This window comes from Bos javanicus, chromosome 8 (genome assembly GCF_032452875.1).
Source record: "Bos javanicus breed banteng chromosome 8, ARS-OSU_banteng_1.0, whole genome shotgun sequence".
Taxonomy (NCBI): domain Eukaryota; kingdom Metazoa; phylum Chordata; class Mammalia; order Artiodactyla; family Bovidae; genus Bos; species Bos javanicus.
In genome coordinates this window covers 42,976,099-42,991,864 of record NC_083875.1, presented here as the reverse complement: position 1 = coordinate 42,991,864, position 15,766 = coordinate 42,976,099, and the positions used below count along the sequence as shown (strand labels likewise).

The following is a 15,766-nucleotide window of genomic DNA, read 5'->3' as shown; positions in this document are numbered from 1 at the left end:
TGTTTGCCACAAATAACTTAAGTTGTGCTTTTAGTCCTTCACTGTAACTTTAGCACATGTTTTTGTAGGAGGAAGAAAACCTCATCATAAAGATTAAGTAGAACAAGCAAGAAATTTTCAACCATAGGGTTTTATTAATAGCTCCTTACAGAAAATATAAAGACTTCTCAGAAAACAGTGAAAGGGGAATAGGCGCAACTGTGTGTGAACAGAGTCTGAAGTTCTCGGGCCTCTTTCCCTCCCGGGTGTCTCGGGTTCCCTCCTGCTTACTGTTCTCACTGTTTTCTTTTCTTTTCTTTTTTTTTTTAAGTCATTTCCTTTGAGAATTCTAAAGTGGCTACAAAGGGCGGCCCCATTACATCACGTCTGGATAAGATGTTCATTGACATGGGGGAGTGACAGTAATCTAGGAAAGGAAGTTTGGCCACGAGATCATTCTTTGCCCAGGTGAACACGCAGACTTGTCACCCAAGCATAAGTCGTGCTCTCTGTCAAGTCTCTGTCCCTTCTTGGCTATACTGGTAGGTTGGCTGGAGGCAGAAATCGTTTCCAGGAAGTCAGTTTGGACACTTAGACCTTATTTATTAGCTCCTGGCATAGAGAGAAATAAGTAGAGGGTGTCATTCTGCATATACCTCTAACTTTTTGCCTTTGTCTCTGGAGAGAGACACGTCTGTGGCTTTGACCAGGTGTGCCTTGATGTTTAACAGGCATTGTGTTCATGACCTGCTGAGTGAGCCTAGGTCTGCCGGAACACTGAGAAGAGCCAAGGAAGTCCTTGGAGGTTTAGAAAGTCCTTTTATTCCAGGTGATGTCTATCTCTTCCTTTAATGGTATAAAAGAGGTCACCACCCGGTAAACCACATACTGCCAACAGATTGTTTTGTTTTATATTTCTTTTTTTTTCTTTCTTTTTTAAAGCAAGCACATAAATCTAGCGAGAATTCCTATAAAGCATCAGGGTTCCCCCACCCCACCAGCATCACCACCTTTTTTGAAACACCTAAAAGTCTGGCAGCAGCACTGTCCCTAGGCTCCTCTAAGGTACCCGTCAGAGCAGAGAATTGGCCGTTGCCCCCCCTCCCCCGTGGGCTGTCCCTCTCTGGATGGCCACCGTCCCCACCGGCCGCTATCATCCCTCCAGTGTGGAGTGTCGGTTGTCATTTATCGTTGTATTTTTCATTCCTGGCTCATTTCACTCCTTTAGATCACCTGCCAGCTCCGTAACCTTTTGGGTTTGTGATTTGCTGATGCACAGGGCCATAGGCTGACAACTTTTCCAAAAACCACCCCCAAATACAGAGTCATATGAAGGTCTCTCCCTTAAACCTCAGCTAAGCATAGCACAGTAGTTTAAGCTCTGGTCTTGGCTTAACTACCTGCATTCCAATCCGAACTCTACCATTTACTGCCTGTGGGGCAGCTGGGCAACTGACTTAACCTCCCTGACCCTCAGTTTCCTCGTCCACAAAATGGAGTGATTACAGTACCTGCCTCTAGAGGTGTTAGGAGGATTTGATGAGTTAATATAGCTCTTTGAACAGTTTAATTATTAATAATCAGCCTTTCAGACTATTTATAGCAAATCAGGTGGGTGAGCGGAGCTCTGAGCACCATAAAGAAAATGTCCTTGCTCATACGGTTTTCATACTGTAATTTCTAAAACCAGGAACATGCAGTTTCCCTGGGACTGATGATGGAGCATGCCTTTGGTTGTACTACAGAGCGAGGATATTTAAATATTTCAACATGCAGGCATTGAATCATTTGTTTTTTTCCTCTTTCATTGGTTTTATTTATTTTACTTTTCCTTAAAGTACTTATTCTATTAGCACCCACATTTAGGTATGTTCTGGGAAGTACATTCTGCATGTTTCATATGCATTTCGTGTTAGTCATCCTCTAGAAAAAAAGCTTACTCTATGTTTTTTATGTCTCTTACCAAATTTGGCGCTCAAGTAGGAGTCACTCAAATTAGGAGCGCCTTTAATTAGATACATCATATTTTTGGTTTTAGAAAATGCTGCCGAGAAATGTACTTCTCCATGTGTTGAGATTTTTGCACCCGTAAAGTCAGCGACTAATATAGTAATTCAACCTACCTGTGAAAGAAATACCACCTGGACCAACCTCCTTCCCATCACCTCAGTCAAATGTTAGGGCTCTGATAGTCCTGGAGATTAATAGAATATTAAATAAGAACGGGCATCTATATTTAACTAATATATAAGAATTAATTAGCTCTTAGGAGACAGTCTTCTTTTTTTTCCCCCCAAAGTTCTTGCATGATTTCGGGACAGATGTAGCTTTATATTTTTAAAAAGAACAAGGATAATTTAAGTATCTACTTATTGCTTTTGTTTTCAGTGCCAGACCTAATTTTTTTAGAGAGGTACTTTTCAAAAATGTGACACCCTGCCCCCCCCAGAAAAAAGCCAATAATCCTATGTGACACAAATATGAAATCTCTCTACAGCCGTCTCTACTAGAGGTAGCACTGGTCTATTATTGCCATTCTCATCATCTTATATCTCCAGTAGAAAACTTGATGTGAGGTAGTGTTGGAGGGCTTTGTTTTGATTTATTAAGCGTGCTTACATAGAAAGCTTTTAAAATTGTACTGTCAGTTAATACGATATGTAACCTAAGGGTCTTTACTTCTTGGAAAAGGGACTTATCCCAGTCTACATCTGTACCCTCTAAAATCGCCCCTGTGAAGAGATGGAGAATAAGATGGTGAAGAATGGGGTCTGGGGGAGCTATTCCCAGTCTAGAGGCATGGCTTATAGTTCCTGAGATAAGGAGGGAGTTTCCCAGAGGGGATTCTTAGTATTGAAGGGGTTTCGGCTCTGTCTGGTCCAGTTTCCCAGCTGTGTCTCCCTGTGTCACCCCCAGCAGACTATCACCTAACCTCGTGTGGACACGCCCAGCCTCAGCTCACTGTGTCAGGAAGCCATTCACGACACCAAAGGACAGCCCTAAACACGACAGGCATTTCCTATATTAAGACAGACTCAGCCCTCTGACTTCTAGCTATTTGTTCTGCTTGGAACTTCAGAGAGTCAGTCTTCTCATTCTGAGAAATAGCCTTTAAAATATGCATAAACATATCAGCCTCAAGCCATTCTCCTTCAAGTTGAAACGCCTCACTTTGCCGTCTGAGTGAAGCCTGGACTTGGGCCACCCTCGTCCCCTTCCTTAGACACAGTTTGCTTCCTTAGTGCCCCATTAAAAACATGGCACCCGGAACTCCAGAAGGACTCCCTTGGCGGCTAGTTGCAGGATGCTCGGTAGCCTTCTTTTTCTGGACACCAAAATTCTGTTACCATCACTCAGGAATGTGTTAACTTTCTCCACCAACCTTGACTCAGAGTTAACTCCCATTGAAAACATGGCTTGCTGAAAAACTCACTCCCCTGCAGCACATACACACATTTCTTTTCTCACATGAATGCTGCCAAGGTTAGCCTTCAGCTAAACCTTTGACTTTTGTCTTTATCCTGTATCTGCTTATTCTTATTCCTGTCTAGTTTCATCTTACTGATTGTTGTCCCATCGTTCTGGTCCATTGATGTAACACTGAGTTTTATGCCCTCTTTTAAAAAAAGACACGTTGACTTGTTTTCCCAAGTTGTTGCTGTCATCCAGAGGTTTGCTATAAGCTATTGCCGAGAAACTTCTAGAGGGCAAAGGACACGTCCTCTATAACATGCCCCTGAAAAGTCACTTAAGGTTGACGTGCATTTATTAATCAGTAATCTTTAAAGTTGATGGACCATCTGTGAACTTTACATGGCCATGCTGTCATTGTCACCTACACTTATCTCTCCTTTCTCAAGGTTATCAAAAAAAGTTAAACCCAAGATATACTGTATTTCTGGCCTCCCCAATCCATCAACCTAGAAACCCTGCTGAAAGAATGAAATGAGGTTAGCTTGCCATGGCTTTCTCTCAGAGACCCCCTACCAGTACTTAATGATGTTATTTATCTTCTCTAAATAGCCCTGTGGCATCTGAATAATTTCTCCGAAATTTTGACCCGAGGTCCACATCAAGCACAGCCCTCTCGAGTTTCCCTTCTCCTTTTGAAAGCGGGACATTTGCTTATCTCTAGTCTCCTGATTCTATTCTCTGTGATTTCTTAAACATCATTAGCAGAAGCAATCTACTTACTCTTTCAGGATGTAATTAGTTTGCAACTGGACACTTGAACTCATTTGAAATGGCTTGATAGGCTCTATCGACTCTCCTATGAGTAGCTTTTGTCCGACATTTCTTATGCCTTGCTTTTCAAATCTGAGCATTGTTCACATTCCTGAAGAATCTGGAAACAGGGCATGAGGAGGTTATCGGCACCTCCTCCCCCTCTAGCAGCTGTTTGAAGACTGGCAGGAGCGTTCCTTGAGGAGGGGCTCTGCTGTCTCCAGAGGGTCTGGACTTCAGGTGCAGCCCTGCAAATGGACTTGGGAGCAGTGGGGAGCTGGGAGACACCTGCCTAACCCTGGCACCCAGCGGGGCATCCGGGGGGTGGCCGAAGGGCTCTTTTCTCCTTCATGCCCTTCAGGCTCTTCTCTCTTCCCCAAGGCTAGTCTGTCTTCTTCTTGACCCTCATTTTAATAAACCCTGATGATATCTTCAGGATTGGTGGAAAGCTTCAGCATGTTCTGAATCTTAGCTCTCCCCACATTGTAGAAAATCATTTATTGATCCTGGAAATATTAATTGCATCCCCCCCCACCTCCTTTCCAGCCTTGAGTGCCAGAGGGTTAAAAAACTCACAGGACTTGCTTCTACTAGCTTGCCCTGCGGTGGGGGAGATGGTTCTGAACAGGCAAGCGGCCAGGGGATTTCTGGGAAGTAGGGGTCATGTGAGCCCTTTACATAAGACTATGATAACATTATCTGGTGTTTATGGTCCCTTTGGGGGCTTCCCAGGTGGTTCAGTGGTAAAGAATCTGCCTGCAGTGCGGGAGACATGGGTTCATTTGCTAGGTCGGGAAGATCCCCTGGAGGAGGAAATGGCAACCCACTCCAATATCCTTGCCTGGAAAATTCCATGGAGAAAGGAGTCTGGAGGGCTACAATCCATGGGTAGCAAAGAGTTGGACATCACTGAGTGACTGAACATGCACACACATGATTCCTTTTAGGGGAAAAAATACACATCATTATCGCTACATTTACCTGGGACAAGAGAGCCAGCATTTTTACCCTGGTACATTATAGTACCTTTGCAAGGACTTGGGAAACCGCAAACCCAAGGACCAAGAGTACTTGTTTCATTCCTGTACACAGACTCCTTTTTGCAAATGGAGAGTCTCTTGTAGCATTTCCCTAATTTTGAGTGAGGCTGGGCTACTGTTTTAAAGGGCCACATATAGTCAAACCACACTCCAGAAGGGACAGACTCTTCCTTTAAAAAGTTGCCTTTTCTTTAAATATTTTCTTTTCAGAGTGCTCTACCTGGAGTACATTTAGGTATTTATGATGTCAAAGGCTTTCCCTCAGGTATCATCCTGAGGCTTCCATCCAAGATGGACTATTCACACCAGTGTTCATACTGTCTTTTAAGATACATTTGTAGGAACATACATTTTTCCCCTGGAGGAAGAAATGGCAATCTACTCCAGTATTCTTGCCTGGGAAATGCCATGGACAAAGGAGCCTGGCGGGCTACAGTCCATGGGGTTGCAAAGAGTTGGACACAGACTGAGCACAGTGTACATTTTTAAAGCCAAATTCATACCATTATTTAATAAGCTTTTTTGTTTTGCTTGTACTTTTTTCCAGTCAGGTTGCTCACCCACATAGGTCTGTCCTTCCACACTCTAACAGAATCATTTGAAATTATTCTGTTGGAATCTCCTCTGTTCAGAGCTTCCCTTCCCTAATGAGCTGTCATCTCGGTCAGTCCCAGGTCCAGGAACCATGCCCACCCTTCTCCAGGGTATCTGCAGCATGTCTTGTGATGTGTCTACCGTGCTATATGTCATTCCCAGGATGTTCTTCACTCTTACATATTCTGACACCACACAGTCTGTTTCAGCTTCTGTATCCCCTTGGTTAAGACCATCACCAACCCAAGATCCCAAATGTGTCATGAAAAGAGCACTCCCAATGCTGTGCCTTATTCCCAACATCCCCTTACATACAGAGTTTCCTCAGCATTTCTCCCAGGCCCTTCACTGCTTCTGTGTCTTCACCCTCTGTCTGCATCAGGCCCTCACCCTCATCACTGGCCGTGTGTGGATGGCCTGCCTTCTCTCAGAGACATGGAATCCCTCTTGTCAGATTAAGAACTCGCAGTAGCTCCTCATCGCCTCACCGATGGTGACCAAACTTCCTACCGTGGGAAAGACAGTCTTCCGTGATCTGGCCCTAGGACCTTCTTGACTTCATTTTCCACCATGCAGCTTTCCCTTGTATGTCACACATTCCAGCTGACTGACTCTGCTTTTCCAGCATGGTCTTGTACTTTGGCTCCTCTCTCTCGGGTTTATCTCTGCCTTGCCTCCCGCTCTCCTGGGGCAGAGTGGGCAGTGTCCCTGAGGACGGACGTGTACGTGGCTGTACATGGGCTCTGTATGCCAAAGGCACCGTCTATGCCTGGAGAAAGACCTAGAGGGGATGGGGGCGGTTTTCCCAGCTGTGTCACACCTCTCAGCTACTTCTCTGAAAAAAGTTAAAGTGTTAGTCACTCAGTCATGTCTGACTCTGCAATCCCATGGACTGTCGCCCACCAGGCTCCTCTGTCCAGGGAATTCTCCAGGCAAGAATACTGGAGTGGGTAGCCATTCCCTTTCTCCAGAGAATCTTCCTGACCCAGGGATCGAACCTGGGTCTCCTGCATTGCAGGCAGATTCTTTACCATCTGAGCTACCAGGGAAGCCTACTTCTCTGCCACCACACAAAGGGACACCAGAAGGGCAGTTTCAAAATCCTCAACTGAAGAGGCTTTCCCTAGAGGCCAGCGCCCTCTCTTGTGTGGTGGTTGTCATTTCCAGTTGAAGATGAGCTGGAGATTAACTCTGTGATCCGACTACCGAGATGGTGCTCAGAAACCGAGTTAGGGTTCAGGGCCCCTCTGGGTGCTGACCGCTGTAGCAAAGTACAGCATCCTGTCTCATGGGCACAACAGCTGTCTGAGGTAAGTACTCACCCCATTTTACAAATGAGGAGCTAGACTCGGGTAGGCTAAAGCTGCCTTCCTAAGACCACCCCCACACCCACCAAGCAGACGCTACCTGTCTCCCACTGCTTCTAGCACAACTGATGGGAATGTGTAGAGGGAGATGGGACCAGAGTAGCAGGCATTGACTTGTTTGGAAGAGGCAGGAAAAGTCCCCAGTCATCTTGCCAGCGAACCCCTGAGGTGGGCAAGGTAGGTAGGTGATTATACTGAGGCGTGAAGTGTGACATGAACCGCCAGAGGTCACCAGCCTAGGAGGAAGCAGCCGGGCTGGGATAAGGACCCAGGTCTTCTGACTCAAGTGTTCTTTTTACTCTACCACAGGTGTAACGTGGAGAAGGTGCCCAGTAATTCTCAGTTGGAAATAGAAGGAAACAGGTCAGGATCTGTCTTGTATTCCTGTGTCTCTATATACAGGTATCCCTTGGCCCACCACCCGGCCTTCGAAGCAGATCCCTCCAGTGGCCTCCTGATCATCCCTGCTTGTAGTGGGCGATGGAGGCACAGATGTTGCGGCTTCTGTTCGTGCTGTGTTTTCATTTGGGCGTGTCCATCCTGTAAATGCGCTTCTTACAAAGGCATCAGGAGCCGCGCCACCAGCGGGACCCTCCCACCGGACATGGGTTTCTGTGGCTTCCCCTCCTCTTTAAGCGCGGCTTCCGCCTTCCATCCCGCGGGCCTCTTAGCTCTGCGCTGTCTCGGTTCGAAGCTTAATGGAAAGTGCCGGGTGCTGTGCGCGCGTGCTCCCCGCGCTGTCCGACCCCGTGCGGTCACCTGTGCGGACAGTCTGTCACTAGCTTGGGTTCAGGGCGCGACTTCAGGCTTACCCGTCGCCTATGGTCTAAGCAGCCTCAGGCAGCCTGTTTAACCTTCGTGTGCTCTGCTTCTGTCGGGTGGAGGAAATGCTTTTCTCTTGGAGACTTTGTGAGAATGACATGATGTCGGTTGGGAGAGAGGGGTGTGCAGCCATGACAAAGGGTGAGGAGTTGCTATTAGTATAGTGAAATAACTTCTTTCCCCCTTTTGGTCAGCCTGTACTTAAAAATATATATACATCGATACAGTATTTTGCCATCATGTTCCACTTTGTCAGTTGCCTCAGAAATGTCCCTTATGGCATTTTTCCCCCCAGTTTGGGGCTAGAAGGAAGAAGAATCCAAGCAGCATTGCAGAACAGATACCGTCACCGGCTGTGGCACTCCGTTTGTATAGGGAGGTTAAATATCAGGGTGATTCATACCCCCTATATCTGTATGGAGATGAAGCTGTTGGACGAGATTGTCATTTTTTTGATGTTTCTTAGTTAACAGTGATCAATCCTGGAAGCCAGACACACAAACCATACTGGGTACTAAGAGGTGTCAAGAATGGTGTTCTGGTTTTGCCACTATGAGAAAGAACTCGTTCTGGGTTCAAATTTCAGAAGTGAAACAAGAAACCCTTGACTTCTGGGGGCTTGATATGAACCAACACGGCAAATGTTTCCACCATCAGGATGTAGAAAGGAAGCTTTAGGGTCTAAAAGGCATAATGCAGGCTCCATGCCTGGTGCAGTGCACAGGAACAGGCAGAAGCTCCTTCACCCCACTGCCCGGCTTCCATCAGTATAGTCATGTGACCATGAAAAGTGGATTAATAACTTTAAAGGGTATTAAGGGCCCCTAGGGTCATGCCTAGGCTTTCTGAGGAGACGACATGACTGTATATAGTTAGGACCCAGATAAATCTTTTGAAAATACATTTAAACTGCAGCTTCCAGAGGCATAGAAGGGGGTGACGTTTGCTTCCTCGGGACTCTTCCAAGCCTGTCTGGCCCCTTACTGTCACGTATGCTGCTTCTCCCCAGAAGCCTTAGTTTAAGACATGTTGTTCAGAGCTTGCATTATGATTAATTTTTAAAAATTCTTAAAAAAAATCCCTCCATGTGTTCAAAAGCACTGAGCATTTTCTACATGTCAGTCTCTGTGTAAGTATTGAGAATGGGGCGGGGGAGGGATGAGTAAAATGAAATGCCTTAAAGCATAGTTGGAAAGACTTATATAAGGGAGTAACACCGATCTATCGTCTGAATCAAGTGTACATGCCAGGTGAGAGGGTAGGCACGGCGGAAGCCAAGTCAGTCGGTGGCTTGTGGGGGGAGTGTAAATCCCCCCAAAGTAGCTAGGGGTGTGGTGGGGGAAGCAAGGTGGGGGGAGCGAGGTGAGGAGGCCCATGTATGTGTAGGCAGCCAGGGAGGAGGTAGAGAAAAGCGGGACCCCTTCTAGAGACCATACACCTCTCAGTGTGAGTGGGTGCAAGAGAAGAGGGACATAGCACTGGACAGGGCGGCGGGTGTGGGAGCGAGAGAACGAGTATTCAGAGGTGTGATCACAGGACTTTGGGGCAGCCCAGATGTGAGGTGGAGGAGAACTTTAAACTCCTGGTTCTCTGTCCTGAGTGGTAAGTGGATCTGGTGAAATGTATATTTACAGAAATAGGGCTGAAAAAGGTGGCCTGTGGTACCCAGCCCCACATATGCCATCCTAGGAAATCTAAACTCTCTCCATGGCTATTAACAGCCCTTAATGTTGTGATTATGTTGTTAGTATTGACTAGCCCTTAAGGACCAGCCAAGAAGCTCTTTTAGACAATATTTATTTTTAGCAACATTGGCACCAGACATTCAGTATTTCTTTAAATGAGGGAGGGAAGCTGTGACCAGACCTCAGGCTCAAGCAGGACCCTTTTCATTTAATTAGATTACAGAGAAATTGCCATGAAATACAAGCATAACCAAGTGGAGATGCTCAGAGAATTTTAGTTCTAGGTGAAGAAGCTTTCTTCCCTTACTCAGTTTGGGTACTGTGGGCTCACAGACAGGGCTGGCAGTCTGTCTTGTATTTTCCCCTGGAAGAGGGCATGGCAACCCACGCCAGTATTCTTGCCTGGAGAATCCCATAGGCAGAGGAGCCTGGCAGGCTACAGTCCATGGGTCCATGGGGTCACAAAGAATTGGACACAACTGAGCGACTGTGCACTCGTGTACTAGCAGCGCGAGTGAGGAAATCAGAGCCTCAGGTGATGTTCCCCGGCAGTGCTTTTTCTCAAGAGTATGGTCCTCACTAGAGGTTCTAGTCCTGAGGCTTCTTGGAGAATTCCCAGTGTGGTTAAAGCCCCGGAGGTGTTTTGCTACAAAGTAGCCAGTTGAACTTCCTTTAACTCAGCATTTCCCGCCCCCTGTCCAGGGAACACTGTTAATGATCCATTAAGCTCGTCTTCCATAGGGCACACTTATTGGGAAATGAGGGCTCAGAAGTTGCATTTAGTCCTGAGAGAGTCAGCTCAGGGAAATGTGGATACCAGGACTTAATTTTGCCCTCCTTAAACAGTACTGATACTCTCAGATGTGTACTGGGATATGCCGCTCTTTGCTTCCTGGTGACTTGACACTTATTAATGATGCTCAGCCAATTTTAACCATGTACAGCAGGTGGGCAGCCCACAAATAAACTTGGCCCATCCGCTTTCTGAGGCACAGAAGGCCTCCCCGGGGCTCCAAGCTTCAGCCTAGCCCAGGAGCCCAGGGTCTCTGCCTCTCAAAGCTTCAGGACAACCAGCACAAGCAACCTCTCTCTGAGGCAGGGGAAAAAGCCCCAGCTAGAAACAAGAAAACTGACTTTCTTACAGGGCTGATAAGCTGTCTTCAAAACCACTCTCTGTCTTTTGATTTTAAAATGGATCATTCTGAAAGAGGACAGTTGTTAGGCATAAATGTTCTTATACACCCATAGGAAAAATATCTGCCTCGTTTCTTTAGAATCACACCTCACGTGTCTTCCTTAAGAATTTCCTAAAACGGCCATTAGAGGAAAAAGCACGCTTGGGGTGCTCGCTGCAACACACGGGCACACCACTTTAACAGAGTGGCATTTGGGATCTGCAGCTCAGGGAGAGAGCCATTGGATTTTGTTTGCCTGCAAAAGCTTTGTGCTTTTTGAGCTTGATCACAATTCAGCCAAAAGCTTTGAAGCATTTTTTTTTTTTTAACATTACGAAGTTAGAGACCTGGGGAGAGATCAAAGGACAGAATATTCAGTGGAAGGGAAGGTGAGTTCTTACCTTTGGAAAGTAAGGCTTCCTTCGAGTCACTTCTGAGTCTCCAAGATGAGGTGACAAAAGCTGACCAAGGAAGCAGCGTCTCCTTGAGACAGGTGGACAGTTAGAATTCCGTGCCTCCACCTGCTGTGATGAAGCGTTGTGGGAAAGAAAGAGAAGAGGAAACTAGATGGTCCAAGTCAGTATTTCTAAAAAGCCAAGTGACGGATGATAAATCTTCTCAGTCGTCTCCTCAAAATGCTTGTCCAAATACACAATAAATAAATAATACTCCAAACCTCATGTCCTGGTCATCACCTTTGCTTTGCTGTAAGTTCAGTGAGAACTTACTTCGTTGTAAGTTCAATGAGGAAATTCTGAAGGAATAGATAGGAACTTTATACAGTAGATTCTGTTAAAATCTACTTTTTTAAAATAAAAAATTTATGGAATTATTGTTCTATTATTCTGTTTATTTGGCTTTATATGGAAGAGTTAAAAGGTGCCAGGTGACGAACTGTGCTGTTTACGGTGACATAAACAATACTTGGTCATATGCTCCTCAGACGACGTTTCTCTGGGAAAAATCAAATTAGATTTTTGACTTATAGCATGCTTTCAAAGAAGGCAACCCAGGAAAGTGTTTGAGGTCTACTTTATTTATGGATGACAGTATGGTTCCAAATCATATTAGATTGTAAATCTTCATTTTGTTGAACAAGAGCACATTATTATTAATGTTTATTTATGCTCTGACATTTCTCCTTCTGGTCCTTAGTTCATGCCTTTTAAAAAACGTAGTTGAAATGTGTATTGCATTTACAATTTGCTATCCTGTTGGTTTTTTTCCATTGAATGTCATACTGAGCATTTTTCCTGTCTTTTAAGGCACATAATTTAAAACTACATAATTTTAGATTCTAGCATTCCCTCACTTGTTTTTTCCCCTAATTGTTTAGCATATTGGCTGCCTTATTTTAAATAATCCTGTGATGAACATCTTTACATGTACATATGATATACATATGTATATATCTTTATCCATATTTCTGCCTAGAGTAGATTACCAATCACAAAACCATACATCAGAGTATGATTGCATTGAAGACTTGTTAGAGCCTTGGTGCTTTTCTTATTGAGCTGAGCGAGCCCTTTAAGTCTCCTAACTTTGGGGCATGTACCTTGCATAAACCTGGGGTAACCTTATTTTGGTTGATAGGCACATTGTATATCTAGTCCTTAAACAACCCTTGGGGTAATTTTCACAGCTATCCATTCCACTACCAAAAGCTAGTCAGCCCACATCCCATTCTGTTTTGGTATTACCTCCTATATGCTTCAAGAAGCCGGGAAGTCAGATTCTCAGGCTTGTTGGGAGTTATCGGTATTGTCCGTCAGTACTCAGTAAGATTCAGATGAGAGGCCTCAGCAGAGAATGCAGAGTGCAAGTGCTCTGACCCCTGCTGTATGACTGGCTCAGGTTTCTGGGGGCTTCCCGGATAAGCAAAGTGCTACTCAGATCTAAGTGTATTTTTAAATGGTATTTACTAAACCCTATAGGAATCTGACCCTATAAAAAGACACATGCTTTCACCTACTGCCCTCCTATGCTGACCCAGTTTTTATGGTTTTCTTCTCAAATGATTTCCTATGTTTGACTCCTTTAGGACTCTAATAATTTTCTGTGAAACCTTTCCAACTACAAGTGGGTGTTCTAAATCAGGATGAAATTTTCTTATGGAGGCAAGAAAACCATACATTTTTATATTCATTCATTAAATATAAAAAAATATAAACAAAACCTATTTCAGCTTTAGTTGAGATTACTTTTCCAGAAGTATCCATTAGGCATTCTTGTCAGTAGATCAGCTTTGGCAGGTAAAAACACAAATCATGAAGCAGCCAAAAAAATGTTTTTAAAAGGACCCTTAACCAATATCATTAAACACATACTAGCCAGCATTTTCGGAGAAGGCGATGGCACCCCACTCCAGTACTCTTGCCTGGAAAATCCCATGGACGGAGGAGCCTGGTAGGCTGCAGTCCATGGAATCGCGAAGAGTTGGACACGACTGAGCGACTTCACTTTCACTTTTCACTTTCATGCATTGGAGAGGGAAATGGCAACCCACTCCAGTGTTCTTGCTTGGAGAATCCCAGGGACAGGGGAGCCTGGTGGGCTGCCGTCTCTGGGGTCGCATAGAGTCGGACACGACTGAAGCGACTTAGCAGCAGCAGCAGCCAGCATTTTAAAGGAGTAGGTTTCTAAGCTAGTATTACAGCCTTATGCACTCTTCCAGCTTTACCTAAACTGTAATCAGAGGTAGACCTGATATTTATGTGACATTTATAATGTCTGTAATCATCATTTTAAAGTCACAGTAGAAGAGATGTGAAATTCTTGCCATTCTGTTTGTGGAGGTAATGGGAGAAAAACTGGCTCCCAGATGAAGCACAGCAAAGCAAATCTCGTGTGTGCGTGTGTGTGTGTAAGCATGTAAACTCTACATGCAGGACTTGCAAACCGCCATTAGCATAGTGGCATGTAGGGCTTTTCTATCTCATGTACCATGACAGCATAGCCAGGTGTCTCTTTGACCTCTGGAGAGGAAATGTGTTTGCCCACCAGCACCTGCGAACTCTGTTAAATGCAGTGGGTTCCTTTATGTTTGTATTTTAGGTTATTCTACTTCTCCACTCCCTACATCTTATAGGATCACATTTCTTATTCTGTGATAGACTGTTGTATGAAATACGTGGGAAATCAGACCATTTTGGAGGAGGGGGACGGGTATCACTTTTGCCATGGCAAACAGCACACTTGGAAATTATAATTTCTGCTCAAGCCTTAAATGTATAAAATGACATAATGGAAAATGCCTTGGGGGTAGGATAAGAAATGGAACACCTTCTGCAAATCATTGTACAATTAGTCCATTGTTCTGTACTTTAGGGGAAAAAAACTTCCTGGCAGTGAAGAAAAAAAGTATTTGAGAAGGTATATTGAAAAAGCATTTGTTCAGCTTAAGTTTGAGAAAGAAATGCCAAGAATTTAAAACTCTGTCAGGCTGCCTTCTTTTTTTTTTTTTTACCTTTTTAAAAAAACCTTTAATTTAGGGGAAAATAAGTTATCATAACAACATTAGCAAGTGGTCCAGCTACCTCGTGCATTCTATAGGTTATATAAAAGCTGAATGTCCTTCAGGACCACCTGACATTTCCTGCCTGGGGTTGAAATGAGAATTATCCCCTCTGATAAGAGATGGGGGAAGGGTTCTGACTGCACGTAAAGTGTTCCCATGCTCTGTGGAGGAGAGAGAAAACCCAACATACATAGAATTAAGTTCTGAGCAGCAAGGTACCAAGAGTTGTTTAATTGAGGAGAACAGTTTCTTGATCCTGGATGGATCATGGAATATTTGAAGGGAGGAAAGGATAGAGAATGTTCTAGCCATGGAGTGAGAGGTGGGAGACTTGGAATTTGTGATAAAGAGGGGATCGGCTGACGTACTTGGGAGTATGCATAGAGAGGCTGTTCTGACCAGAAGAGTCACATTAGCAGGACAGACACGGGGTTTGCAGAGAAGGAGCTGAGGAGGGCTCTGAAAGCCAGACTGAGGGGTTTGAATGGAGATGGTTCTAGTGAAACCACAAGAAGGTTTCCTTAGATGGTGTCCAGGTCTTCCTTCAGCTCTGGTCCTTGGTTCTTCGGAGGTGTTGGGGGTGGGGGGAGGATAAACAAAGTGAGATAGGAATATTAAGCCACATGAGCCTTTGTTTTTGAAACCAAGTAAATTTATGTCATTTTACAGGTATTGGTCCTGAGTTTCAGGACATTCAGCTGTCTCTTTTATTGAGCATAGATAACTCTGGACTTGTCTCCTTCATAGGTTCTAGAATATGTCTTGGGACCAGGACATCAGATCGAGATTGTTTGAGCCATTCTGTCCCTGATGAAAAGAGCTTTACCACACCCTCAGTGCAAACTGCTTCTTTCCTACTTCTCTAGTAGCACAGATGAAATTGAGAGGATGTCCATCACAGGTGTACACAGCAAAGATATACTTGTAATCCGTCAATAGAAAAATAACACCATCTGTTGGCAATGTAGAAAATGACACTGAAGATGTCACTGAGGGTCAGGTGTTAAATCCAAAATTACAGAGAGGTCTGACTGTTGCTAGGGTATAAAGAATGCCAATTGTAAACAGAAAAATGAATATCTATAAGTTCCTGTATTGCCTTTCAGATATTCATTAACAGACTGGTGAAATGTTTGTGTATTTAAGTCTCAGAATGGGAGAAAGAAAAACAGACCAGAGATTGTGGCCCTGTGTCAAAGGTGACAGCAAATGAAATGGCTTTTTTCATATTCTATATGGTATAATACATGGTGGTACCGTCACATTTCTCAACCTCAAATGGGAGGTAGGGGTGGCTGAGGGCAAGAGAACACCTTGGTTCTTGCCACAGTAATCTTTAAAATCCAGCTTCCTATCAAAG

General features: G+C 44.5%; 1 protein-coding gene across 7 annotated transcripts in view; it reads left to right on the top strand.

The window, feature by feature from the left end:
- SMARCA2 (SWI/SNF related, matrix associated, actin dependent regulator of chromatin, subfamily a, member 2) overlaps positions 1 to 15,766 on the top strand; it is a 179,781-nt gene that overhangs the window by 151,279 nt on the left and 12,736 nt on the right. For 3 of the 7 annotated variants that reach the window (XM_061425428.1, XM_061425430.1, XM_061425429.1), the window contains exon 29: positions 7,514 to 7,567. The exons of the other annotated variants lie outside the window; for them this stretch is intronic. In XM_061425428.1, coding sequence (XP_061281412.1) covers positions 7,514 to 7,567 — 54 coding nt within the window. The remainder of the gene's footprint in view (positions 1 to 7,513; positions 7,568 to 15,766) is intronic. 7 annotated transcript variants of the gene reach the window in all.